The sequence below is a fragment of the Xylaria bambusicola genome (assembly GCF_022495145.1).
Source record: "Xylaria bambusicola strain CBS 139988 unplaced genomic scaffold F5B22scaffold_43, whole genome shotgun sequence".
NCBI classification, from domain to species: domain Eukaryota; kingdom Fungi; phylum Ascomycota; class Sordariomycetes; order Xylariales; family Xylariaceae; genus Xylaria; species Xylaria bambusicola.
In genome coordinates this window covers 6445-32730 of record NW_025953596.1, presented here as the reverse complement: position 1 = coordinate 32730, position 26286 = coordinate 6445, and the positions used below count along the sequence as shown (strand labels likewise).

The window sequence follows — 26286 nt, the reverse complement described above, 5'->3', positions numbered from 1 at the left end:
ATCTTTAAATAAATTTTAATTTTAATTTAAAAACTATTAACTTTATATTTATATATCTTTTTAAATTATTAATAATAATAAGGTATTATTAATAATATTAATAGCTTTAAAAATAATAATCCATTTATTTTTTTTAATAGCTTTTTTAAAAGTTTAATATAAAATAAAGTTAATAATTATTTAATAATTATTATTAATGCATTTCCTATTTAACCTGGCCACCTAATTAACCTAGCTACATTTTTAACCTTTATATATATATTTAAAAATATCTTAATAACTATTTATATAATTAATTTAAACTAATTTAAATTTAAATCGTTAAACGTTTTTATAACATTTTTATAAGTTTATATATTATAGCTGGGTTTATTATAAGCCCTATAACGCCGGGTATAAGTTTCCTTCCTTTTTATACAACGATTACTTTAATATATAATGCAATTTTCTACCTTAAAAATACCCTATACCTTTATTTAATCCTTAATATTTTTAATAGTAAAAGATCCTCCACTTTATAAATTTAGTTCTTTTCGTATAATAATGTTTATTAAGTTTATAATTTACTTTATAAAAGCTTTTAACCTTCCCTTTTAATAATATAAAACGATATATAATATTAGTTATATTATATATAATTTAAGTTAACCTTTTAATAATAAATGTAGAAAAGTTATTTTAATATTATATAATCCTTTATTTAATATATTTAAAAAGGGAATTAATTTTAATTGGATTATTTAGAATTATAATTATATAAGGATTAAATAATATTAGGGATAAAGAGTTGATTTAAGGTATAATTGAACAATTTAATTAATTAATAATATAATTTAAATTATATAGTATTAAACTTATTCCTTTAAATCCCTTTATATATTATTTAAAATAATTGCTTTATTAAACGTATAAAGAAATATAATTATAAAATCTTTCTTTTAAATATAAATAATATATATCTATATAAAGCTTTCGATTTACTTTTTATATAACTGTTTTAAAGGGCTAAATACCTTAATATTAAGTAGTTAAAAGCGGTAAAAGGAATAGGGAGGTATATAAAGGGTAATAATATTGTTTTTTTTATAATATAATTTAAATTTATATAAATAGTAGCTTTTATAATTATTAAAAAAAAAAGTAATAATATTCTTTTATATTATTATTATTATTATTATATACCTACTATGCCGCCTATATAGCGTGGTCCTTCTATTTATATAGTTATAAATAAAACCGTACGATAGCCGGATAAAAACCCTATATAACCTTTAACTACTGCTTTGCTGCTTTTTAGCCCTATATAAGCTAATATATATTGTCCAACTATATAGTAGGAAAAGGGAGGGTAAAAAAGCTTAAACTTTTTTACTTTTTTTATATTCCTTAGTTATTTAAAAAGGAGAGGAAGGCTTCCTTCCTTTCCTTAGGGACCTTTAGGGGGGCCTTTTTAGCTTCTTTATTTAGGTTCTTTTTTTTTTACGTTCCCTCTTTTTTATTCCCCCTAATCCCTTTAGCCTTATTATATATAGTTATCTTCCTAATGTTTAATAGCTACTTTATAATTGCTTTTATTTTTATTAAGTTTTCTGTTATTATTTATAAATCCTTATTAGTTTATAGTTATATTCCGGTTAGTTTTTTAATTAAAGTTTTTCTTTTATTTTTTAATAGCTTATATTATAGGATTATATATTATAGAATTTCTTTATCCTTTATATATTTATAAAAGAGGGTTAAAAACTTTAGGACCTTTCTTTTATATAGGAAAGCTTTAAGTTTTATTTTTCCAATCTATATTTATATTATTAAGGCTACTTTATATTTTAAAAGTTTATAAAGTTTTTATAGCACCCTTTTCCTATTAAACTCCTATTTTATTATTATAAAGTAGTTATATCCTATTTTAATATAGCCCTATTTTTTTTTTTACTTTTTAATTAAGGTATTGTTTAGCTTTTTTTCCTTTGCTTATTTATTTTATTAATAATGCGGGTTTATAATTAGGTTACTTTATAATTAATTCCTTATATTATTTATAGGTTTCCCTTTAATTTACCTTTTAGTTTACTATTTTTAAAATATTTATATAAATTAGTTAACCTTTATTATAGCCTTTATTAATACCTTATAATATATTAAGTTTTTTAATTAGCTTTTATTTACTATTATTTTATTATTTAAATATAGGTTAACGGGGGGTATATTTAATTCCGTTTTAAATTAATATATTAATATAACTTTAAAGGCCCTTATAATACGCTTAATATAAACATTTTAAATACCTTTAAAGGAGTTAACTATACCTTTTAATTTATTTCCCCTAGGTTATTTATATTATATAACTGCTTTATACATTAAAATACTTTATATTATTATAGAATAAACCTGCCTAGCTTTTACTATGCTATTACCTTATATTAAGTTTTATAGTTTAATTATTATATATATTTAAATGTTTAGCTTCCTTTTAAGTTTAATTAAGTATTATTTCTATTTAAAGTTCCTATTTAACTATACTTTTAAAAACTTTATACTATTTATTAATTGTATTATTATTTATTTAAGTTTAACTTTTTATTTAAACGCCTTTTAGCTTTTAAAGAAGTATATAAGTTTATTTTTTTAGGGGGTAAATTTTATCCTATACCTTAATGCTTAAGTTTTATATATTTATTATACCACTTTTAGGATTTTATAATTCTATTCCATTTAAAAGTTAATTATAAAAAGGTTTATATTATTTATAAACCTTATTATAATTATCTTTTAATATACTATAAAGTTATTATATAGCATTAATATATATAGGAGGAATAATAAAGGTAAAAGGGGGGAGCTTTAAGGGATCTTTACCTTAAAAGGGATTAATTAAAAAGTAATACTATTAAAACAAAGTTATATTAATTTTTTAAAAATAAATAAATGGACCTATAATATTATTTATAATAGGTAGCCCTTTTATTAAAGGATATAAATTATCCTTTTTTTATTAATTATATTAAAGGCTTTAACGATATTTAATTAAAGAAGGGATGCAATGCTTTTATAGTTAAAGGCTGTTTTAATTACCTTTAATACCAATTTAATCGTTATATTTATTAACCTACCCTTCTTATTCCTTATTTAGCTATTTAATAGTAAGCTTTTCTTTTTAACTACGTTTATTATTTTATAATTTAGCTTTTTTTTTAAAACCTTTTTTAATATATTAATAAGCATAATTAGGTATTAACCTCTTAAGGTCCTTTTAATTCTTTTTAGCTTTTTTAGCTTTAGGATTATTATTACTTTTATTTATTAGAACTTAATTAAATAATACCCTAAAGTAAAGCTGGTAAAATATAGGGTAATTAATTATTTAACTAAAGTTAATCTATATACTTTTAAAAAACTATTAAGTAATAGGTTCCCCTTTAATATTTTTTATAAGGTTAACCTTTAAATTATTTTTATAATATCCTTCTTTCCTATTATAATATTTATTATAGATAAAGTTTTTACTTAAGATATTAAATAGGTTTACTGGTAGCATTAGGAAAAAGCGTTCTATTAATAGGGTTATTTTCCCTTTAAATATATTTATTATATTAGGGTTGCTTTTAATTTTAAATAATAGTAGTATAGCTATAATTCTAAATGCTGGTTTATAGGTTAACCTTACCTATTTAGTTAAGCCTTAAAGTATTTTTAAATTTTTAAATGCTTTTATTAAAGCCCTCCTTTAGTTATACTTTTATATTTTCGTTACCTTTTTATTAAGTAGCTATTCCTTTTTTTTAAGGGTAGTTTAAGCTATTATAGTTCTTTTGCTTTAAAAATAGCGATAAGCTCTTTTAACTTTTTTTTCCGCTATTATTACCTTTAGTAACTATTATATAAGGGCCTTTTATTTTATCTTTAAAGTCTTTTTAAATATAAACTTATCTGCTATTTTTATAAGTTATAAAATAAATATATTAAAAGCTTTATTAAACTTATTATTAATTTATAGAACTTTTATTTTAATAATATTTATTAAAGCTTCCGTTATAACCCTTTCTTTATTTAATTTTAACTAATTTTACCCTTTTACTTAACAGTAGTAACCTTATAAAATTATTCTTAAGGTTATTATAACCTTTATTACTATATAATTTAATCTTAGCTATTTTAAGTCTCCTCTATATATTACTATTAGGTTATTACTTACTTATATTAAATCTATTATTAAATCCTTTTAACCCTTCTTTAATTTTATTACTTCCTTTTAAAATATAGCTAATATAAAGTCCTATTATATTATAAACTTTAAAAGTTCTTTAGCCCCTTAGCTTTTATAACCTAATAGGTCCTAAAGTAAGTAATAAAAGTGAAAATCTTTTATAAAAAGGTATCTTCCCAATATTTTTCCTTTCCTTTTTATTTCTTATATTAGGCTTTATTACTTAATCCCCTTTTAATTTAGGGAATATATTAACTAAATTGTTATTATTAAATTATTATTACCTATTATTATATTTGTTTAATCCTTTTTATACTTCCTTCCTAATAACTTTATTATTATTCTTTTATTAATGTATAATATAGCCCTACTTTTTCCCTATATAAGTTAATAGTTATAATTTTTAAAGTAATAAATATTATTATATTTATTAATTAAAGGTTTTTATATTACTATATAATTAAAGTTAATATTTAAAAATACCTTTATTATATTAGTTTTTAATCCTATAATATTTTAAAAGGCTATATTATATATTATTAAATAAATAATAGTGTTAATCTTTTTATATTATTATTAATTTATAGCCTTTTTATTAATAATTTATTATTGTTAAATTTAATAAAGGTTAATATTAAAGGAGCCTTAAAATTAGTTATTTCTTTATTTATAGCTTTTACTTCCTCCTTATTTTAAAAGCTCCTAGATTATAATATATATATTGCTTTTACTTTACTTTTTTCCTTTATTCCCCTTTTATATCCCTTATTTTAAGCTATATAAGCTTTATTATAATTTATATACTTCTTTTTTCTATTGGCTTTTTTTATTAGGCATTCTTTTTTTCCTTCCTAATACTTTAATATTATATAAAGGTTATACTTTAAGTCCTTCCTATAATACTTTATAATATATTTATATTTATAGCAATTAAAGTATTATATAATCCTTAATTTTAATAAAAAGGGTTTATAATTAAAAAGTTAAGCCTTTTATAAAAAGCTACTATTATATATTAACTTTATTACTATTATATTAATAATATAAATAATAATAAATATTAGCTTTACTTTATTATTTTTAAGCATTATCCTTTTATAACGTATAATATTTAAGTATTCCTTTTAAAGTAATTATAATAGTTCTTTATTTATATATATTTTTTAAATTTAATTCTTTAGGATCCCCTTTATAATTATAGCTACTTTTTTATATTATAGCTTTAACCCTTTATTGAAAGCCTTTATTATTTACTTTTCGTTTATTACTTCCTTTAATATTATATCCTTAAATATTATTACTATATTACCGCTATATAGCTTTTTTATTATAATAATGTTGTTTTTAAGGAATATTATATTTATTACCTTTATAATATCCCTTAATATCCTTTTTTTAAAATTATTTATTTATTCCTTAATTTAAATAAGGATTTCCTTATTATACTTTAACAATATTACTTTATTAATATTGCTTAACTATATAGTAACTATTATTTAAGCCTATAATTTTAAAAGGTTTATTATTATATATATGGTTTATCGTAAGGCCTTCTATAGGGCTTCTTTAAGGTTTCTTTGGATAATTAAGGCATTATTTCTTTTTTCTATATTTAGTTTTAATTTTGCCTATTTTATAGTTAATTTATAAATAAAACAAATTAACTATACCCTTTTTATATCTTTTTATAAAGAAAGTCCTTCTTCCGCCTTTTTATTTATTATAAGCTATAATATTAATTTAAACATTTTATTTAATATCCCTTTAATTCTTTTTAAATCGATAATAGCCTGCTCCCCATTAAATAGTTATTATATTATAATTATATTACTAATAGGTTTATTTTAGTTTTCCGTTATATTATTAATAAATAGGTCGTTTATTATTATTCCTTTATTTTTTTCCGTATTTGCTATCTACGCTTAAAATATAAGCCTCCTATTAGGTAAAAGTTAAACTTTCGGTTATAATGGATTAATTTATTTAATAATTAGGTTTAAATCTAAAAAGTTATTAAAGGTTTTTCCAATCCTTCTTTTATAAATTCTATATCTATTCTTTTATATAAAGCTTTATATATTTATTAAAATGCTTAATTTAATTTATAATTTATTTATTTATTATTTAACCATTTTTTATAGTTATAATTTTTTAATTATTTAATATATTATTATTTTTATATTAAAGTATAAAGTAATTTTTTCCTATTAAAATAATATATAGTAAAATAATTTAACTATATAATAAAATTACTTAAATAATTATAAATTATTTTAAATTACTTAATTAAATAACTTATAGTTTTTATTTATATTTAATTAAAATTATAATTATTTTAAATATAATTTTACTTATTATAAACTTAATTTTATTAAAGTTATAAATATTTTCTTTTTAAATATTATTTTTATTTATTATTTTTTATATAAAGATAAATTAAATATAATATTTAATTGGATTTTTATTTAATATTTATTAATAATTGATTTTTTAATTAAAATACGTTTAAATATTTAAAGTTTATTATATAAAGTTTAACGTTTAATTTTTTCCAATTAACTTTTAACTCTATAATATTATTAATTAATTAGTTATATTTTTTATATAACTAACGCATCTCCCACTTGACCTGGCCACCCAATTGAGCTGGCCACCCCTTTAACCTATATAAAACCCCATTATTTCAATCTATGATAACTTTACGAATATTAATCATACGATTTAATAATTAGTACCGTTGAATCCGTTAGTTAAAGGGGAATCCAGAGGTATTTTTTACTATTTTTTATAAAATTTATTAAGCGAGATATTAAGCAATACGCTAAAGGGGCGCTAAGCAGGGTTTACTTTAACGCTTACTTTAGCGTATTGCTTAATAACTCAGCGAATATAAGTCGTATAAACTGATGAAGGGTACCGTTAAATAGCTCTTTTCATTACGAATCTAATGGTATATTTCATTATTTTTTACGACTAATATTCGTAGAGTTATTGAATTATCACGTGATTAGCGCACCGACGTTATTTATATGGGCTAGGGGGGTGGCCAGGTCAATTGGGTGGCCAGGTCAAGTGGGAGATGCGTTATATAAAAATAAAAACAATCTTATTATAAGATTAAAAATATATTATATAATTAATTTTTCTTTATTTGGAGTTAATTAAGCTTTTAAAGGTAGTATTTTACTTATTAGTTTAAAACCTTTTATTTAAAAAGTAAGTATTATATAAGGAACATTATAAATAATAGTAATATATTAAATAAATAATTTTAAGTTTTATTTAACAGCTTAAAATGTAAGCTATAGGTTACTTTCTTTATAAAGGGTTTCTATAATTGTTAGTGGAAAAATAAAGGATTTTTTTTTATACGTACAAAGGTTAAAAATATAGCCAGGTCAATTAGGTAGCCAGGTTAAATGAAAGATGCGTTAATACTTTAATTTATATTTATTTTATTAATATTATAAAAATAATTAAAAGGGATATTTATAATTTTTAAAGCTTTAAAATAATTAAAAAAAAGTTAATATTAATTATTATTATATTATTAATATATATATAATTAATAAATTATAATTTAATTAATTTAATTTTATTATTTTAAATTAAAAAATATATATATTATTTTTTTAAAGCTTTTATTATTGCTTAAAGTAATTAATATATATTTAATTATAAATTTAAATTTAAAAAGTAAAGGTATAAAGCTTAACTTAATTTATTTTATTATTTAATTTATTAATTAATATTTATAATAGGTTAATAAAGTTTAAAGGTTAATATAGGTTTATTTTTTAATAAAAATATTTTAAAGCTAATAATATAAGTATAATTTATTAATGCTTTAAATATATATTATTATTTAAATTAGGGTTTTAAGTTAAATTATATAAATAATAGCTATAGTATAATAATTTTTAAAATTAAAAAATATAACGATAAAGAGGAGTTAATTTTAAATAGAATGAGGGTAAAAAGTTATTGTAAGATTTAAATGCGGTTGCGTTATTAAATAGTGTTTAATTAGGTGGTTGGGAGTTAAAGCGTGTTTTAGGGTGCCTAGGGCCCTGGTCGTGACGGGGGGTGGTTGTGAGGCAGGGTTTTTGCTTAGTGGAGGTTGCGCCTCTTTCTGAGTATTTTAGAATATTCAACTCCTCGTAGTTTAGGCCAAGGTTATAATCTCCTTCATTGTCGACAGAGTCCTTATTCTTGCCACCACCACCCTCTTCTCTGTTACTAGACGGGTCCTGCCATTCATACGGAATGAGACGTTGATGTTTTGTCCATGACTTCCTTTATCCGTCTCACTAAATTGCAATCCAGTTAGCGCTACGCGCCTTTTGCTGACTCAGCCAATACAAGAATACAACAATTTATAGGAAACGAGGGAGACGCTATTAACTTGTGGTACATGGAGTACGACCCATTGTCTAGATCTTGCCATATGGCTATTTCATCGAAGTACGTCATGCTCTGCTCCCTGACAATGATAGGCCCTGGGAGCCTCCTGCTTGCATTTGTGCATTTGGAGCTCTACAGCCCAAGCGTCTTCAAGGTCAACTCCCAAAGTTTGTTTTCCTTAGACTCATCGTGTATGTACTCCTTGATGCCCATGAGATTGGGCATGAACTCCCCAGATGGTGCCACTACACAGTCCTCCAAGTATTCACCGCCCTTGCCTTCCCATTCCTTCCCCACAGCGGCTATAACAGTGGTAGCAGCACCTTGCTCACGACTTTTTACCCACTTCGATAACACTGGGTGCTGCCTGAAACCATCCACCATTTCTTTGGGTGTGTATTTCGATAAACCGGTCTCGATAATACCACCCGGCATGAGGCTGAGAGCGTGGAGGCCTTCAGAGCCGAAGTTTCGGTCAACATAGTTTGCGTGATAGATCTGCGCAAGTTTCGACTGGCCGTATGCACCCGTGGGATCATAGGCTCCCTCTTTCGTCAAGTTCAAGTCATCCCACACAATTTCGGATGCATGATGACCAGAACTGGAAACATTGATCAGCCTGGACTGGAAGTCGGGTGTTGATGACTTGAGTAGAACGTCCTTAAGTAACCAAAAAAGGAGGAAGTGGCCTAAATAGTTGGTTGCGAGCTGCATCTCGAATCCGTCCTCGGTTTCCTCTCGTGTTGGCACCGTCATGATACCGGCATTGCAGACGAGGACGTTAAGTTGTTTCGACTGTTGCAAAAAAGTAGCAGCAGCTTGTCGAACTGATTGTAGCTTACTGACGTCAAGTTCGATCAGCTCGACTCGACCGGGTTCTAAAAACGACTGACAAGCAGCTTTGCCCTTCTCGAGGTCACGGACAGCAAGAAACACTTTGCCGCCGGTGGCAGCAAGAGCACGGCCGGTCTCAATGCCTATGCCTGACGAAGCGCCAGTAACCAGGAAGACTTTGTCTGCCAGGGTACCTTCACGGCCTTCATCCTTGATTATCTGGAGAGCAGTAGGCCTGGCATCGCCTGGTCCGTTTCTCTCTTCATGTGCTTTAGCATAACGAGACATGTTTTCGGCGTTGTATTGAGGGTCTGACAATAATTAAGTCGACGAAGGTATCAATGACTGATAGTGAATGACACTTCGAATGTGAATATTGTTCCATCGCTAGAAAAAGACAAGACGGTGGAAGCACGGAGGGTTAATATATCATATGTTCTGTGAGGAATGCGGCGTGGACTAGAAATCGCCGGAGCCAACATTTGCGGCGCAAGGCTCGCCAGGGCCTATAATTTGTAAGAGCTCATTTATAAGCTCCAGCCGGAGTTCCGAGTCACCCAAGAAAATCCCAATGCCCAAATGCTCAATCAAACATGTTGACTGTAGGACGACCGGATATAGCAAATGTAATTGGTGAGGCTGGGTGAGAATGTTGGGGTTGGAACTAACCGAAATGACTCGGCTAGATACACTTGAAATCGTGTCACATGCCCCATTTTGTGGGATTCGACGAGCTGAATGATCCGCCACGTCAATGTACTAGGCATAAGGAAATTTCTGAAAGCTGCCTGGATCTAGGTAATTGAAAGCCTCACTCGGCCACTTAATCTCCCATGCAGCGTTTAAGTGCCATGAAACAGTGCTGTAAATAAGATAGGTACTATTGTTGGTGGTAGCACTGACTGATAGTTATTGTAGGGCTAAATTAATATATATCTTAAGGATGGTCAGCATTCAGACCGTAGTAGCCTTTACCTTGAACGTGACCATCATGTGTCGAAAACGATAACACTAGTGACAAGGCAGTGACACCATATCCGTTACCCAACTTTAGCTGATACTCGTTAAGTATGATGAATCCATCTTGCCATTCGTAGGGAATTGCTAAACCCAGCATATATCACAGTAACTCCATTGGCCACTTTATAATACAATAACGACAGCAGTCCGCAGCCTTGATGATAACCAAACCCCCCTTAACCCCCTTTATTGCTCAGTGGTGCAAGCTCACAACAGGTACCACACACTACCGTTAACATGTTGGGCACAGCAGTTGTCTCAAATTCTCCCATTGTCTTTGAGTCGGAGCAGCTGGGCCAAAAGTACGGCTCTAAAATTTTGGCTATTGCAGAGGACAAAGTGAGTATTTGAAAAGAAGACCAGGCTCTATAACACATCAATCCCTACGCCTCCACAATTCATCTAGCCATATGGCGCGATAATCGTCACCCTGCATCTTCTTCAATAGCTCTTCATAGCGTCTGCCCTCCACAACTCCTGCTGCCAACGAATCTGGAATATCAGGACACATCTTGACATCGTCATACTCGGTAGCGCCAAAGTCTTTAAGTACAGCCCATCGTTCTTCCATAGTTCTGCAGGCCGCTAGGCGAGACCAGTCTTCTGGCCTCTCTAGGGTGTCCTCGGGTAATCGATCCCCAACCCCAAGAGAATCAGGGAAGTCTTGAGAACAATCACAGCCTATTCTAGAGTGCCTAAAGGACCGTAAGCAATACGCAAATCCGGCGGATAGTGATACCCGTAGGGACAACTTGTCAATCCCTGTAAAGCATGGAATTTGAGGCTTGGCCACCACCGGCCGCCGATGTGCATAAGTTTCAGGGCAAATTCATCTTCTCCATCTTGGTCACCTGACGGCTGTAGTAAAGCTGGGGACGCAGGCGGAATCCCAAGCCAATCTAGTTCGACGCCTAAAAGTTGACCGATAACAACGCCTTCAGTTGAAGGATAAGCCAAAACCTCAGAGTCCCGAGGCCCAGGGTTAGTTCGAAGTCTGGCGCCAGTACTATGAATGGACGTCTTTGCCATTTCAGAGGCCATGTGCAACGTAGATGAAGGTGGCCTCATGGTTAGATTCCGACTATTGACGATCTTGAGTTAAGGCAAATGGGAACTAATAGTAGGTTTGCGATGGGATTTGTGTAGGCGGAGAGTGTCCGTTTACAGGATGCAGAAGAGATGGATTACTTTTGCGATGCTCACTAAAGTGAAAGAGAGGGTAATAGATAATCTGCTTGTCAAAAGGGAAGACCAACATACCTTATGATTTAGAGCGTGTGGCTTTGCTGCTAACCGTGCCGCATCTAACCACACTTACCTGTGCCGCTTATGCTAAACTTTGTAACAAGATTTCGATTCTACGATCTCTATGTTTGCTGAATCAGGGAATGAGACTGGAAATTGCATATAAATGCTGCTACTAATACAAATGTCTCAGAATTAAGATCTTCTAAGAAATGCCAACATAACAAGCTGAGTAAAGGGATCTATAGGGACACAAATGTGAAGACGGTGAAGTTATCACGAAGAGAGTCATGCCCGTCAGCCACAAAGTGGCTGGTGACTCCCTTTCCTTGTCATAGCCACATTTGCTCTAGGTACCTTACCTAGAGTAGTTGGAGAATTCCACTCCGTGTGTCCTCCAGCGACTGATTGCAAAATGATTTTGGATAATGGTCATGATAAATTTTACAGAAGTTGCGCCTTGTTTAAAACCTTGGTCGCTGATTTTGTGCGATCTGAACAAGCATCATCCCTTAGACTAGGTACCTGGGAACAGGTAGTTACCCACTATATGTAGCATTTATGCATTTATCGAAGAATGCATAACTCTCCCTAGCTGCAGATGTTTTGCACAAAAGCTGCATTAGTGTCTACTCGGGGCTATGCGTACAACGAACTCTCTGCAACTGCCGCAGGTGTTTGCAGGCTTACTGTAACTCATTCGATCAGCTCGGTACCTCCATCGGCAGCTTAAAATTCAAAAAGCTACTTATATGATTAGTAGATTCGAAATTTTCATGTCATTCACCAGAGACTGATACACAGGCAGCCACGATGTCGGATCTGGCTTTCGAGGGAAAATCGGCTAGTTTTTTGGACTGGTTTAAGGCCTGGCCTGGGGCGAGTTTTCACGAGGACATTGAGATTAGAGACCTCCGAAACAGTGGCCGAGGGCGTGGAATCGGTAAGTTTTCTTGGCGCTCATCCTTACGCTGCCTGCTTCTTCTCACCTTTCTACCTACATCCCATGTCTCAGTCTGACCTCTGCGAACACCCCACTGACGACTCGACTAGTCGCAAAAGCCGACATTCCAGAAGATACTGTGCTTTTCACTATACCGAGAGCTGCCATCATCAATACGCAGACGTCTGAGCTTGCTAAGAAACTACCCGTTGCCTTTGCGCCTACTGTCACAGACGATACTGACAATGAAGCGGATGATGATGGCGGCGAGAACGGCCCGCCCGACAACTGGGTTTCTCTCATCTTGGTCATGATATACGAGTACCTGCAGGGCGATAATTCCCGCTGGAAGCGGTATTTTGACGTTTTACCGACTGACTTCGACACTTTAATGTGGTGGTCTGACGCCGAGCTGGATTGGTTGCAGGCCAGCTCCATCGTTCATAAAATTGGCAAAGATGATGCAGAATCCATGTTCCGGGCAAGGATCCTTCCCATCGTCGAGAAGAACGCCGATGTCTTCTATCCCAATGGTGCACAGAAGCTGTCAGAAGACGCGCTCATCTCGCTAGCTCATCGGATAGGCAGCACCATCATGGCCTACGCATTTGACCTGGAGAACGATGATGACGGAGCTGATCAGGAGGAAGAGGACGAGTGGGTAGAGGATAGAGAGGGCAAGATCTTGATGGGCATGGTACCTATGGCCGACATCCTCAATGCGGACGCCGAGTTCAACGTGAGCTTCTATCACACTCTCTAGCATGGCGCGCAAAGGGATTACTAATACTCATCAGGCGCACGTGAATCACGAAGAAGACAGCTTGACTGTTACTGCCATTCGGCCAATTGCCGCCGGACAAGAGATATTAAACTACTATGGTCCTCTCGGAAACGGGGAGCTGTTACGTCGATATGGCTATACTAGTGTGCATCATGCCCGATACGATGTAGTTGAGATCCCGTGGAATTTGGTGGTGTCCGCCCTGAAGCAGGTCCTTGTAGTGGATAACACAATATGGGGTGAAGCCGTAAGTGATCTACGATCTCTGTGTCGAACAAGATTAAGCTAATACACTCTCAAGTCTGCCCAATTCGAGCCAGAAGACTTTGAAGACGCCTTCGTTATAGACCGTGACTTGGATGAGCCAGATTCGCGAGGCGAGTATCACGGTCCTAAGACACTGAAGTCACTTCCAGAAGATCTGCGCGAACAGATCAACACCATTCTTAAGGCCATAAGAAAACTGAGCCCTGAAACAATACCCGATAAACAGCGAAGAGATGAAATCTGCCTATCTGCCATGGGGCGTGCGTTTCAGCTCAAGCTCGCCGAATACCCTACAAGCACCGCCGATGATGAAAAGCTTCTCTCTAGCAATACAGTATTGGGTCACCCTGGAATGGCGCTATTTGTTCGCTACGGTGAAAAACTTATCCTTCAAGAGGCTATAAGTCTTGTCAGTGAGAAGATCAATGGCTCCATAGCCTCGCAAGAGGAGGATAACCAGCCTTCGGCAAAGAGAATTAGGACGAAGTGAAGCATCATACAGCTGTTATCGATGGCCTCCATAGCAACTTGGGGCCTTTATCCCGTTTTAGATCTCTTAAACTATGCGGCATTCGGCTATTCAACTTAGCGATGCCTGGAATCTGACGAAAATTGACGACTCAAAAGTTTGGTGTCATTGATGAATGAAGATAAAGACTCGCTTTCCCGCCTTGTATAGACAATTAGATGTTAGAAATAGACCTCACGGGTGTCCATTTGTTCACGGAGGCTGACTTTAAAGCTGACTTCAAGGGGCCACTTTTCCGGTTCGGCCCAAACTTCGCGGTCCTCTCTAGCTAGGTGTTCCTTGCTTGAGCGCGATTTTGTATAACTTAAATCTTCGTTAGAAACTATATGATGGTGTCCACTGCAAGCCATTCCGGTTCCTTACCGTGTTAGCTTGGAGAGTTTGTGCTTGCGAAATTCCGGGTAAGTAAGCACATGACGGCTCTAGTGCAAGTGTAAATCTTCACGAAACTTTGCGATTCTATTATAGGAATGAGAACGAGAAACACAGCGAAGCGCACGCTTGCGACTGACCGGGGTATCCTCGCAACCCTTACAACATCTCTCGTATCTCCTTCACGATAAAGAGCAAAGGCCAACCGGCCTCTGTTCCGAGTTTCGGTGTCGCTCCTCCGTGATTGCGCCACTAAGCCATCACCAACATACGCAGTCTATCATGTTATCGAAGGAACAAGGTCTTTTCATAGCAGGCGTCATTCTTTCTGTTCTTCTGACGATTTGTTTAGCAAGGTGAACAAGGCTCCCTTGAAGACACACTTGGGAACCCATAGTTGCTGATGCGATCCTAGATGTCTTGACCTGAGAAGGCAGCGCCGGCGTCGCAGATGGCCGCCTCAGCCACCAGATATCCCGTCACCGATTGCGATTCAAAATGCGCTGAATCGATTATATACTGTCACGGAGAAGCGAACGCAGCTACACTACAGGGCCGAGGGCCACGATACCGAATGGTGAGCAAGCTTCTGCGAGTACCACTTAATGTCCACATATCAACCATACTAACCAACATGCAAAGTCCCATCTGCCTATCGTCCTTCAGTAGGAAGTCCGAAGAGAGTCCCCGTCCAACAGACTGCGATGTCAACACTTCTAAGGCAGGATTAATAAAATGTGAAATTAATAATGCCCCTCAATCTGTAGAAGAAGAAGAAGAAAAAGAAGAAGAAATATTAGTCATCCGTCAATGTGGTCATACGTTTTACGCGCAGTGCCTGGTCGCGTGGTTTATGAAGGGGAAATACCAGTGTCCAGTATGCAGAGGTCGATATTATGTGCCGACCAAGACGGAGAGGCTGGCACAGCTAAGAGAGATGATTACTGCGTAGCCTACTACTACTATCACCTCCATACCATTTATCTATGAAACATAGGAAAAATGAGTGGTGAAAGCAAATTAAATTGATATAGATATTGCAGGAGGACGTCGCGAGTTATACGGAGAAATGAAGCTCCCATATGCTGTTAAAGCTCCCCAGCGCTACTCCCGGTACTTAGGCAATGACAGCATTCGGGTATGCTAAGAGCGGCTAGATGCGAAGCACTCAGGAGTGTTTCCTCCTGAATGTCACGAGAACACCGATTTGTACGAGAACATACGATCGATAATAGGAACGCGCTGCAGACGGGATCAGACGCGTAATGAATGCAATATGGAGAATGGGATAGCATTCCGGTAGGTTGGATAGGTACATGTAGGTATCCCTGTCTCTGTCCTGTCCGTCACTCATGTCCACCAGTCGGCGGCAGGGGGCAAAAAGGCGATCTGAGATTCTTACCAGCTGGTGTCGACTCGGTGTGCGTGGCGAGCCACACTGTGAGTCTGCGATAACAGTCTGAACCAATTAACGGCATCATCCGCCCCCCCCAGCCAACTGCCCTACGAAGTAGCCCATTGCAGATCCGACCCATTTCTATGATGTCGTTGTAGTTTTATGATTTCATCGAGTGCCATATCGGATTCACATTTACTTATCAGATTCCCGGGAGGCCAGACTCGCTCCGTTAAAATTGAAACCCCCCCCCCGATGAGACCCCGATCCTGGTGTGGTTTAGATGTGGCCGCTGTGGCACTATGTCATCCGTCACTTTTCCTCCGTCGCCGCCCAGCGACTCGCAGCTCACACGCGACGTGGTAGGTTTCCACCTGGTGGCTGAGACTCGGTCCTTTCTTTGCTGAACCGACGCCTCGCCGTGGGAGCACTCGTTCGACAATTATTCTTCAGTCTCCAGTACGCACCCCGATGTTGACATAGAACATCCTCGGAGCAAAGCCTCCATTTGTCTACCCATTATCCTTCTTTGTGTCGCCAAGTTATGACGCCTCCCTTCCACCTTCACCTCCCCAATTAGGCCCGTCTTTATCACATCTCGCTCAATGTTTGGTTCTGGCCTCGCGCTCCGTGCTCGAACTAGCTTGAAATCTCTGGGCAGCTCTTACCTACCTGGTTCTACGATTGGTGGAGAACGTTCCCATACGGATGTTGACGTCTGGTTTGCGGTCTCTGGTCCGCTCTTATGAAGTGCTATCTACAAGACGACCCTTGGCTACTCAACTTTTCTCGGATTCTCTTACAATGGCCCTTAAGCGCAAAAAGTCGACTATGGCACTCATGCCATCTGAGAACAATTTAGATGAGCGATCTATTCCTGGTCAGCGGACAGACGCCCCGAGGAGATCGGGTCGTCTTCTGGATAAAGATAACCAAACATCCCATCCGCAACTGGTGGATGGCTTGACTGTTACTAAGCAGATTCGACCTGGCTACACGAAAGTGAAACGTGGACGAGATGCAGAAATCCCAGAGGGGGAAGCCCAGGTAGCAGTGACTAGCTTACAGGAGATGGAGAATCAGTTTCGGAACGAGTGCAAGCGACAGAAGAGGGCGATCAAGGAAAGCCATGTGAAATCAAACAAACCTACCGACGATGAGTATGCTGTTTTCATGCCACGTGTCGTAAAAGGTCAACGAGAGATCCTATCCGCCAGTGCAGAATCAAATGCGTTGAAACGCGTTAGCGGACCAGGGAGCCCCATCTATCCCAAAGACGATGCCGAAGAAGAAACCAAAAAGCTCCAGGCGCAGGAGGAAGACGAATTTGTTCTCGGAGACAACGACATCAATATCATCAAGCAAGAAGGCGCCAGGCCCCCTCCCGTCAACAGCGAGTATCTACCATTGCCGTGGAAAGGCAGGTTAGGTTATGTAAATGATTGCTCCGAACGCGACTAGCTGCCGCCGATGGCGAGCTTGAGGTAGCTGACTTGTCTATAGGCATGCCTGAACACATATCTTCGCAATAGTAATCCACCAGTATTTAGCTCTCGAACATGTCGCATAGCTTCTATTCTCGAAAACCGCCACCCACTTCAAGATCCCTCGCAACCAGCACATGCGACCAAGAATCGACCAGATAAAGATCAGCCTCCGGACGTTGAGAGGGGTCAGAAGTACGTTGAAGGTTTAGGTCTCGCAAATGCTCGCGATATTGTGAAAATGCTACGATGGAACGACAAGTACGGTATCAAGTTCATGCGTCTCAGTTCTGAGATGTTCCCATTCGCGAGCCATGAAACATACGGATACAAACTTGCACCCTTTGCCTCGGATGTCCTTGCGGAAGCCGGAAGAGTAGCAGCGGAATTAGGTCATCGACTAACCACTCATCCTGGCCAGGTTAGTGGTTCCGTCTTCGGATATGTTGAAAATGTCTAACTCGAATTTTAGTTTACACAGCTGGGGTCGCCCAGAAACGAAGTTGTCAAGAGCGCTGTGCGCGACCTCGAGTATCACCACGAACTGCTATCGCTTCTTCGTCTACCAAAACAGCTTGACAAGGATGCCGTCATGATCATACACATGGGCGGCGTATTCGGCGACAAAGCAGCGACGCTTGATCGGTTCAGAGAGAACTATGCCAAACTTTCAGACGGGGTAAAGGCGAGGCTAGTACTAGAGAATGACGACGTGTCCTGGACGGTACACGACATTCTCCCTATTTGCGAAGAGCTCAACATCCCAATGGTTCTCGACTACCATCATCACAACATCATGTTCAACAAGGATCTCATACGCGAAGGAACGCAGGACATCATGGAACTGTATCCCCGGATCAAAGCGACGTGGGATCGGAAGGGGATCACGCAGAAAATGCACTACAGCGAACCATGCTCGGACGCAGTGACACCGCGACAGCGTCGAAAGCATCGTCCCCGTGTACTGACACTGCCCCCTTGCCCGGATACCATGGACCTGATGATCGAAGCCAAGGACAAAGAGCAGGCCGTATTCGATCTGATGCGGAACTTCCGGCTTCCCGGCTGGGACACCTTCAACGACGTGGTCCCTTACGAGCGACAGGACGAGAACAGACCCCTGCCCAAGCCGTCAAAGAAGAAGAAGAAACAGCAGCGTAAAAAGAAAGGTGATGACGACGAGGTCCCCGACGATGTCTCGGACGAACCGGAGCCCGCGCCGCCTCCAGAAGTCCCCGACGCCGAGCTGGGCATGGGCGGGCCCGAGAGGCGCGTGTACTGGCCCATTGGCATGGAAGAATGGCTCCGGCCGCGGAAGAGAGAGGTTAAGAAGAAAGCGAAGGTCGACGAGGAGGATCTCGGGACGGAGAAAGTATAGGCTCTAGATTGATCTGTGTTATATATATGTGAATCTGGCTTGGGGTCCCTTTACCTTATACTATACCGAGAAACGTGTAATATCTTGCTGTATTTTTACTTATCAGACTGTTGCCTATATAGCGGTGGGTTATAATCTTTCGCATTCATCTATCTATCTATCTATTTATGCAACTTTCAGTGGCATTACATCTATCTTGTTATGTGCCGTCTAGGTAGATGATTTACACCGTACTCTGAGTTGCACATCGGCTATAACCGGCAAACCGAATTAAACCAAGTCTTACTCAGGTCGAATACCTGAGGTATGGACAGCAATACATGCGTACAAAATCCAGGCTCGCGGTGCAATGCGTCATCGATTTTTCTTAAAGGGGGATAAATATACCAACTTACCTAATTCCCATGCATGAAGGTAGGTATGGAATATGCAGACTACGTAGTTCGCGCATATGCACCCCGGATATATACTAGACCTACATACCTAGGTACCTACCCATTTATCGATCTATATCAGGTATAATAACACCGGGGAATTAAGGAAGCGCCGTGTGTGTGCATGTGTATTTGTTCTTATGGTAAGTATGTGACGCGCTTGGGGTTAGGTATTGTATGGTATGGTAGGGCAGGGTTGGGAAGGGTATAGTACCTAATGGTGTGAATGAATCATGAGGTCATTCCCGGACTCCCTTTCGGACATAGCGGGTGGCATGTGGCAGGTATGCATGCGGTAATCTGTGGAAAGATAGGTAGATACCTAAGGTAGCATACCTAGGCATGGTCTGTCTGGTTGAGGGATAAAAGGCGGATGGAATGGATGTCTGTGTATTGTCCACGATGGGAGAATAAAGAGGTAACGTACCTAACCCGTCCAACGATGACTTCAGTCGCATGTGCTGTGCTGTGCTGGGTGAGAATGGGTGTCACCTGACCCACACTGGTCATCCCCACTATAAGTAGCATCCTGTACACAGTGGTACTATAATTAGACTACTACCACTTCTACAACTTTATACAAACTAATATAACAGATGCAGCAGATTGCCAGGATCTTCCTATAGATTGGTAGTTAATAATTAAGATAGTCGCGCTTTTTCGTTTTTAAACTAATAAGTATATTTTTTATTTATTTTAAGGTTAAGTTATTCCTTCCTGCATTATCCATATTACTACGTTAAAGTTAAGCTATTCCTTTATATCCGTAAAGAACTTTAAGCTTAAATACCAATTTCCCTAAGCTAATTAACCCTCCCTAAATCTTTCGGTAACGATAAGACCTTAATACTAATATATAATAATATCCTTATAAAAAATCCCCTTTTATATAAATAAATAGCTTTTTATATATTAAATTTAATATTTTTATAAAATTTATTACTTTAATATATCTTTTATTACTTAATAAAACTTAAAAGTAAATATATAAAAAATTATATATTTATTATTTATAATTACTTTTTTAATTATAACTATTAATATTATACTTTATTTTATTAAATAGGTAGAATTATATTTAAAATTTTATAACTTCTTTAATAGTTAAAAAAATTATATTAATAAAGACCTTATTAATTTACCCCTTTTAAATACTTTACTATTTTAATTATTTTAATATCCTTTAAATATTTTACTTTTAAATTTATTTAATAATAATTTACTTTTAAACTATTTATTAAATATTTTAATATTAAACCTATTATTATTTAAAACGTTTATTTTATAGCTTAAATATTTATTTACCTTTATTTTTATATTATTTATTATATTTATAATTCCTTTTATTATAGTTAAAAATTAAACCTATTAACCCCTTTTTACTATAAATACTATAAATTTAATAGCTATTATATTTAAATATTATAAAATAAATGTTATAAAGGTTATTATTAAAATAGTTATTTAAATAAAATAAAATTCCCTAACTTTAAATAAATCATTTCCTTTAAATTTTAAAGCTAAAAAAGTAAAATTCTTTAACTTATCCCTTTATAATTATAATAACTTTAATATAATTATTTAAAAAAAGTAAACCATTTATATTAATATTTAAACTTTTATAAATTATTTTATTAATTTAACTTTATTTTATAATAAAAATAAAGTTAAAATAGTTTAAATAATATATTTTTAAACTATTATCTTAGCTTAATATATTATAAAACTTATTAAATTAGAATAATTAAATTTTATTATTAATTTTATTTAATTTATTTATAAAACTTTTTAAAATAAATTTAAAAAAAATTATAATAATACTTTTTAAAACTTATAATATAAAAAATTTATATTATATAATTTAATTTAAGGAAAAGTTATTAAACCTTTTATTTAAAGTATTATTTATAATGGAAAGTTTTATAATTATAATATAAAAAATTAACTATTAGTTATATTTAAAGCTTTAAATCTTAAAATTTAAAATAAATTAATTAAGCTTAAAGATACTATTACCTTTAAAAATTTTATCTTTTAAATAAATAATAAAGAAAGCATTTTTATAAATATAACCTATAAAATATATTAAATATTAATTATTCCTTTATAATAATTAGTCTTTATTTATTATAATAAATATAATTTCCTTTACTTCCCTTATTAAAATTTTTATTAAAGTTAAGGTTAAAATTAAAGTTATTTTCCCCTTATTTATAATTAATAAATTAATATTCTATTTTATTAATTATAATATAATTTATATATTTAATATAATAAAGGTTAATATAAAGGTAATTATATTTAATATTTTTAAAAAGAATATTATTAAAAATCCTACCTTTAAACCTTACCTTATAGTTAAAACTTTACCCCTTAAGGTTAACCCTAATTATAAATACCTTAAAGTTAAAGTTAAGCTTTATCCTAACCCCCCTATTAAAGCTAATAGTAAAAAAATCCCCCTATTAATCCTATACTTATTCCTTTAAGTTAAATTAAATTATAATAATATTAATAGCCTTAAAACTAAAAAGCTTATTATAATATAAATTAAAATGTTTAAAATTTCCCTATAAAAAATAATTATAATCCTTAAAATTAAAATAACTATAAAATATATAATATATATAATCCTTAAAACCTTTACCTTAAAGATAAAAGTAGTAATTTATAAACTTTAAACCTTATTTTTTCCTATGGAAAGATTTCTTTAAAATTTAACCCTTTTATTATTTCCTTAAACTAAAGCCCTAAAAAAGCTACTAACTTTAAAGTTTTTAATATTCTAACTTTATTAATTTATTAAATTTATATTAAATCCTTTAAATTTAATAATGCTTTATATAATTATATTAAAGAATTTTATAATATTTTAGGAAATTTTTATATTTTAAAAAAAACGGAAATATCTTTAAAATAAAATATTGTTTAAGAACCTCTTAATTAAAACGTTTAAAATTCCTACCTTATTTAAAAAACCCTTAAAATATTAAAAGTTATTTAAATTTTAATAGTTAAAGTTTATATTATATTAAAAAAAATTAAAGTTATTTTAATTAATGCATCTTCTATTTAACCTGGCCACCTAATTAACCTGGCCACATTTTTAACCTTTGTATGTATATAAAAAAAATCCCTTATTTTTTCATTAATAATTATAAAAACCCTTTATAAAAAAAGCAACCTATAGCTTATACTTTAAACTATCGAACGAAACTTAAAATTATTTATTTAATGCATTGCTACTATTTATAATGTTCCTTATATAATACTTACCCTTTAAATAAAAGGTTTTAAATTAATAAACGAAATATTACTTTTAAAAGCCCAATTAACTCCGGACGAAGAATAATTAATCGTATAATACATTTTTAATTTTATAATAAAATTGTTTCTACCTTTATATAGTTATATAAAAGATATAGCTAATTAATTAATAGTATTATAAGGTTAAAAGCTAATTAAAAAGAATTAAACGTTAAACTTTATATAACGAACTTTAAATATTTAAATGTATTTTAATTAAAAAATTAATTATTAATAGGTATTAAATAAAAATCTAATTAAATATTATATTTAATTTATTTTCGTATAAAAGATAATAAATAAAAATAATATTTAAAAAAAAGATATTTATAACTTTAATAAAATTAGGTTTATAATAAGTAAAATTATATTTAAAATGGTTATAACTTTAATTAAATATAAACAAAAATTATAAGCTGTTTAATTAGGTAATTTAAAATAGTTTATAATTATTTAAATAATTTTATTATATAGTTAAATTATCCTATTATATATTATTTTAATAGGGAAAAACTACTTTATACCTTAATATAAAAATAATAATATATTAAATAATTAAAAGATTATAATTATAAAAAATGGTTAAATAATAAATAAATAAATTATAAATTAGATTAAGTATTTTAATAAATATATAAAGCTTTATATAAAAGAATATTATTGCCTTTTCCTTTTTAATAGTTATAAAAGTTATTATTTATATAAATTTAAATTATATTATAAAGAAAATAATATTATTACTCTTTATATACTTCTTTATTCCTTTTATTACTTTTAACTATTTAATATTAAGGTATTTAGCCTTTTAAAACAATTATATAGAAAGTAAATTAAAGGCTTTATATAGGTATATATTATTTATATTTAAAAGGAAGATTTTATAACTATATTTTTTTATATATTTAATAAAGCAATTATTTTAAATAATATATAAAGGGGATTTAAAAAAATAGGTTTAATATTATATAATTTAAATTATATTATTAATTAATTAAATTATTTAATTATACCTTAAGTTAACCTTTTATCCTTAATATTATTTAATTTTTATATAATTATAACTTTAAATAATTTAACTAAAATTAATTCCCTTTTTAAATATATTAAATAAAGGATTATATAATATTAAAATAGCTTTCCTATATTTATTATTAAAGGGTTAGGTTAAATTATATATAATATAATTAATATTATATATTATTTTATATTATTAAAAGGGAAGGTTAAAAGCTTTTATAAAATAAATTATAAATTTAATAAACGTTATTATATAAAAAGAATTAAATTATAAAATGGAGGATCTTTTACTATTAAAGATATTAAGGATTAAATAAAGGTATAGGGTATTTTTAAAGTAGAAAATTGTATTATACGTTAAGGTAGTTGTTATACGAGGAGGAAGGAAACTTATACTTATCGTTATAGGGTTTACGGCAAACCTGGCTATAATGTATAAACTTATAAAAATATTATAAAAACGTTTAACGATTTAAATTTAAATTAGTTTAAGTTAATTATACAAATAGTTGTTAAGATATTTTTAAATGCATATACGAAGGTTAAAAATGTAGCCAGGTTAATTGGGTGGCCAGGTTAAGTGGGAAATGTATTATTATTATAATTATAAAATTATCCTTATTTATCTTTAAATTATTAATTAATTTATATTTAAATATAAATATAAGTTTTATATATAAATTTAAAATATATTTATATATATTTATTATAATATTTTTAAACTTTAAATATAAAGAAATAATATATATTAATATAAGCTATACTTATATAATAAAAGATAAAGCTTAAATAATATATTATTATTTTTAAACTAATATAAAAACCTATATTACCTTTATATTTATACGTAGCCTTATTAAAAATAAGCTTATTATATTAAAATATATAATTATTTAATTTTACTTTAAGGGAATTTATAATAATAAGCCTTATATAGCTACTTTTATTAAAGAAATTGTATTTATTAAAGGATTATAATTTAAAATACTTATTAGTATAAATATCTTTAATTTAAAAAATTTAATATTATTTTATTTAAAAAAGTTATTATTATTTAATCCTATAAAGTAACCATTCCTTTATTTATTATATTAATAATATATCTTAATAAAACTAAGGTTATAACCTTTTAAATTATAACTATATTTAAACAATCTTATAAATAATTAATTATTTAATATATAATATTATTTAATTAAAATTCTATCTTTAAGCTTACCATTATATAAATCATATATTATATTATAATTATTAATAATAAACTTTTATATATATTTATAATTAATAATATAAACTATAATATTTTTATTTATAAATATATTTATATAGGTTATTTATTCCCTATAAAGCTTAACTATTATAATTATTAAATTTTTATAAAAAATATATTAATTACTTTATATTAACCTAAATCCCTTAATATAAAAATCCTCTTTAATATTAAAGCTTTTATTATATTTAACCTTAATATTATAAAGCACCCTTATAATATTATTATTTATAATAAAGATCTTAAAGTAACCTATACCCTTTATAACCTTATTATTAAGTTTAAAAATATCTTTTATAATATAAGCTTTATTATAATCCCTAAAGAAAAATAGTTTATATTTTACTTTAAATTAAATTAAAAAAAGGATGCCCCTAAAAAATATAAAATATATCCTATTAATATTTAAAAGTATAAAGTTATATATAAAACATTAAACAACCTCCTATTTAAAAATTATATATATTAAATATAATAACCTATTTTATTTAATTTCCTTATATTTATTATTTAAAAAATAATACTTAATCCTTAAAACTTAAAGGAATCCCTTTATAAAAAACGTATAATTATTAATATTCGGGCCTTTAATAATATAAACCTTTAAAATACCTATTTTATAAAGTTTTAAAATAAAATTTTAAGCTATATTATTAATAAATCCTATATAACATTTATAAATATTATTTTATTTTATTTTTAATAATATATTTATTTATATACCTATTAAGCTATAATTATTATTACTTTAAAAAAATAATATACCTTTAACTATTTAATTATAAATTATAAAAATAATAATATATATATATAATAATAAATAAATATTACCCTTAAACCTATTATTAATATTAATTATTATTATAATAATATTTATATAATGTTAAAGGATTTTCCTATATATTATATAAATCTTTATTATATATTAAAAATTTTTTATAAATATAATATCTTAATTAACCCCTTTAAAACATTTATTAATTTTTTTAATATTATTATTTTAAATTATAAAGTTAACTCCTTTAATCTCTTTACTATTAAAGAAAAATTAAAAGTAATAGTTAAACTTATATTTCCTTTATTTTTAAAAGATTTTAAAACTTTCCTTAAAATAGTTAGATATATATAATTTAATATACCTTGCTATATTAAACTTATAAAACCTTTAAAGTAAAAAAAAATAGCTATATTTAAAAGAAATCCTTATAAAACTAAAGGAATAACATTTAAATTTAAAAGAAAATGTTAAACTTTAAACATTCCTTTAAATACCTTTATAAAGGTTAAAAAGTATATATTTAAAGCTATTAAATTAACTTTCTTTAAATATATAATCCTTTATTTTTTTTAAATAATATATTTATTATATATTAACTTTAACATTTTATAAATTAATATA

General features: G+C 30.6%; 5 protein-coding genes across 5 annotated transcripts; 3 read left to right on the top strand and 2 right to left on the bottom strand.

The window, feature by feature from the left end:
• Positions 1-8347: 8347 nt before the first annotated feature.
• F5B22DRAFT_618639 (short chain dehydrogenase) lies at positions 8348-10126 on the bottom strand. The gene has a single exon (XM_047975714.1). It carries the CDS (start codon positions 9728-9730, stop codon positions 8741-8743), a length of 990 nt encoding a protein of 329 aa, XP_047827891.1. The 5' UTR covers positions 9731-10126; the 3' UTR covers positions 8348-8740.
• A 275-nt stretch (positions 10127-10401) lies between these two features.
• On the bottom strand, positions 10402-11530 carry F5B22DRAFT_658714 (uncharacterized protein; the record flags this gene model as incomplete). The annotated part of the gene is made up of 2 exons (XM_047980138.1): positions 10402-11125; positions 11179-11530. The coding sequence occupies 2 exons, from the start codon at positions 11528-11530 to the stop codon at positions 10839-10841; spliced, it is 639 nt and encodes a 212-aa protein (XP_047827890.1). The 3' UTR covers positions 10402-10838.
• Positions 11531-12386: 856 nt separating this feature from the next.
• Positions 12387-14674, top strand: F5B22DRAFT_618636 (SET domain-containing protein). The gene is made up of 4 exons (XM_047975713.1): positions 12387-12650; positions 12761-13389; positions 13448-13681; positions 13736-14674. The coding sequence occupies exons 1-4, from the start codon at positions 12521-12523 to the stop codon at positions 14189-14191; spliced, it is 1449 nt and encodes a 482-aa protein (XP_047827889.1). The 5' UTR covers positions 12387-12520; the 3' UTR covers positions 14192-14674.
• Positions 14675-14716: 42 nt separating this feature from the next.
• F5B22DRAFT_618634 (uncharacterized protein) lies at positions 14717-15720 on the top strand. The gene is made up of 2 exons (XM_047975712.1): positions 14717-14958; positions 15018-15720. Exon 2 carries the CDS (start codon positions 15054-15056, stop codon positions 15552-15554), a length of 501 nt encoding a protein of 166 aa, XP_047827888.1. The 5' UTR covers positions 14717-14958; positions 15018-15053; the 3' UTR covers positions 15555-15720.
• Positions 15721-16093: 373 nt separating this feature from the next.
• On the top strand, positions 16094-19057 carry F5B22DRAFT_618630 (UV-endonuclease UvdE-domain-containing protein). Its single transcript, XM_047975711.1, has 3 exons — positions 16094-17432; positions 17502-17903; positions 17955-19057. Exons 1-3 carry the CDS (start codon positions 16707-16709, stop codon positions 18858-18860), a joined length of 2034 nt encoding a protein of 677 aa, XP_047827887.1. The 5' UTR covers positions 16094-16706; the 3' UTR covers positions 18861-19057.
• Positions 19058-26286: the final 7229 nt, after the last annotated feature.

Bases quoted from the DNA above. Each gene is read 5' to 3' on its own strand.
- F5B22DRAFT_618634 (XM_047975712.1), top strand. From the start codon at position 15,054: ATGGCCGCCTCAGCCACCAGATATCCCGTCACCGATTGCGATTCAAAA.
- F5B22DRAFT_618636 (XM_047975713.1), top strand. From the start codon at position 12,521: ATGTCGGATCTGGCTTTCGAGGGAAAATCGGCTAGTTTTTTGGACTGG. The intron at 12,651-12,760 runs GTAAGTTTTCTT...CGACTCGACTAG, and splicing joins TGGCCGAGGGCGTGGAATCG to TCGCAAAAGCCGACATTCCA. The intron at 13,390-13,447 runs GTGAGCTTCTAT...AATACTCATCAG, and splicing joins ATGCGGACGCCGAGTTCAAC to GCGCACGTGAATCACGAAGA.
- F5B22DRAFT_618639 (XM_047975714.1), bottom strand. From the start codon at position 9,730: ATGTCTCGTTATGCTAAAGCACATGAAGAGAGAAACGGACCAGGCGAT.
- F5B22DRAFT_618630 (XM_047975711.1), top strand. From the start codon at position 16,707: ATGTTGACGTCTGGTTTGCGGTCTCTGGTCCGCTCTTATGAAGTGCTA. The intron at 17,433-17,501 runs GTAAATGATTGC...ACTTGTCTATAG, and splicing joins GGAAAGGCAGGTTAGGTTAT to GCATGCCTGAACACATATCT. The intron at 17,904-17,954 runs GTTAGTGGTTCC...CTCGAATTTTAG, and splicing joins TAACCACTCATCCTGGCCAG to TTTACACAGCTGGGGTCGCC.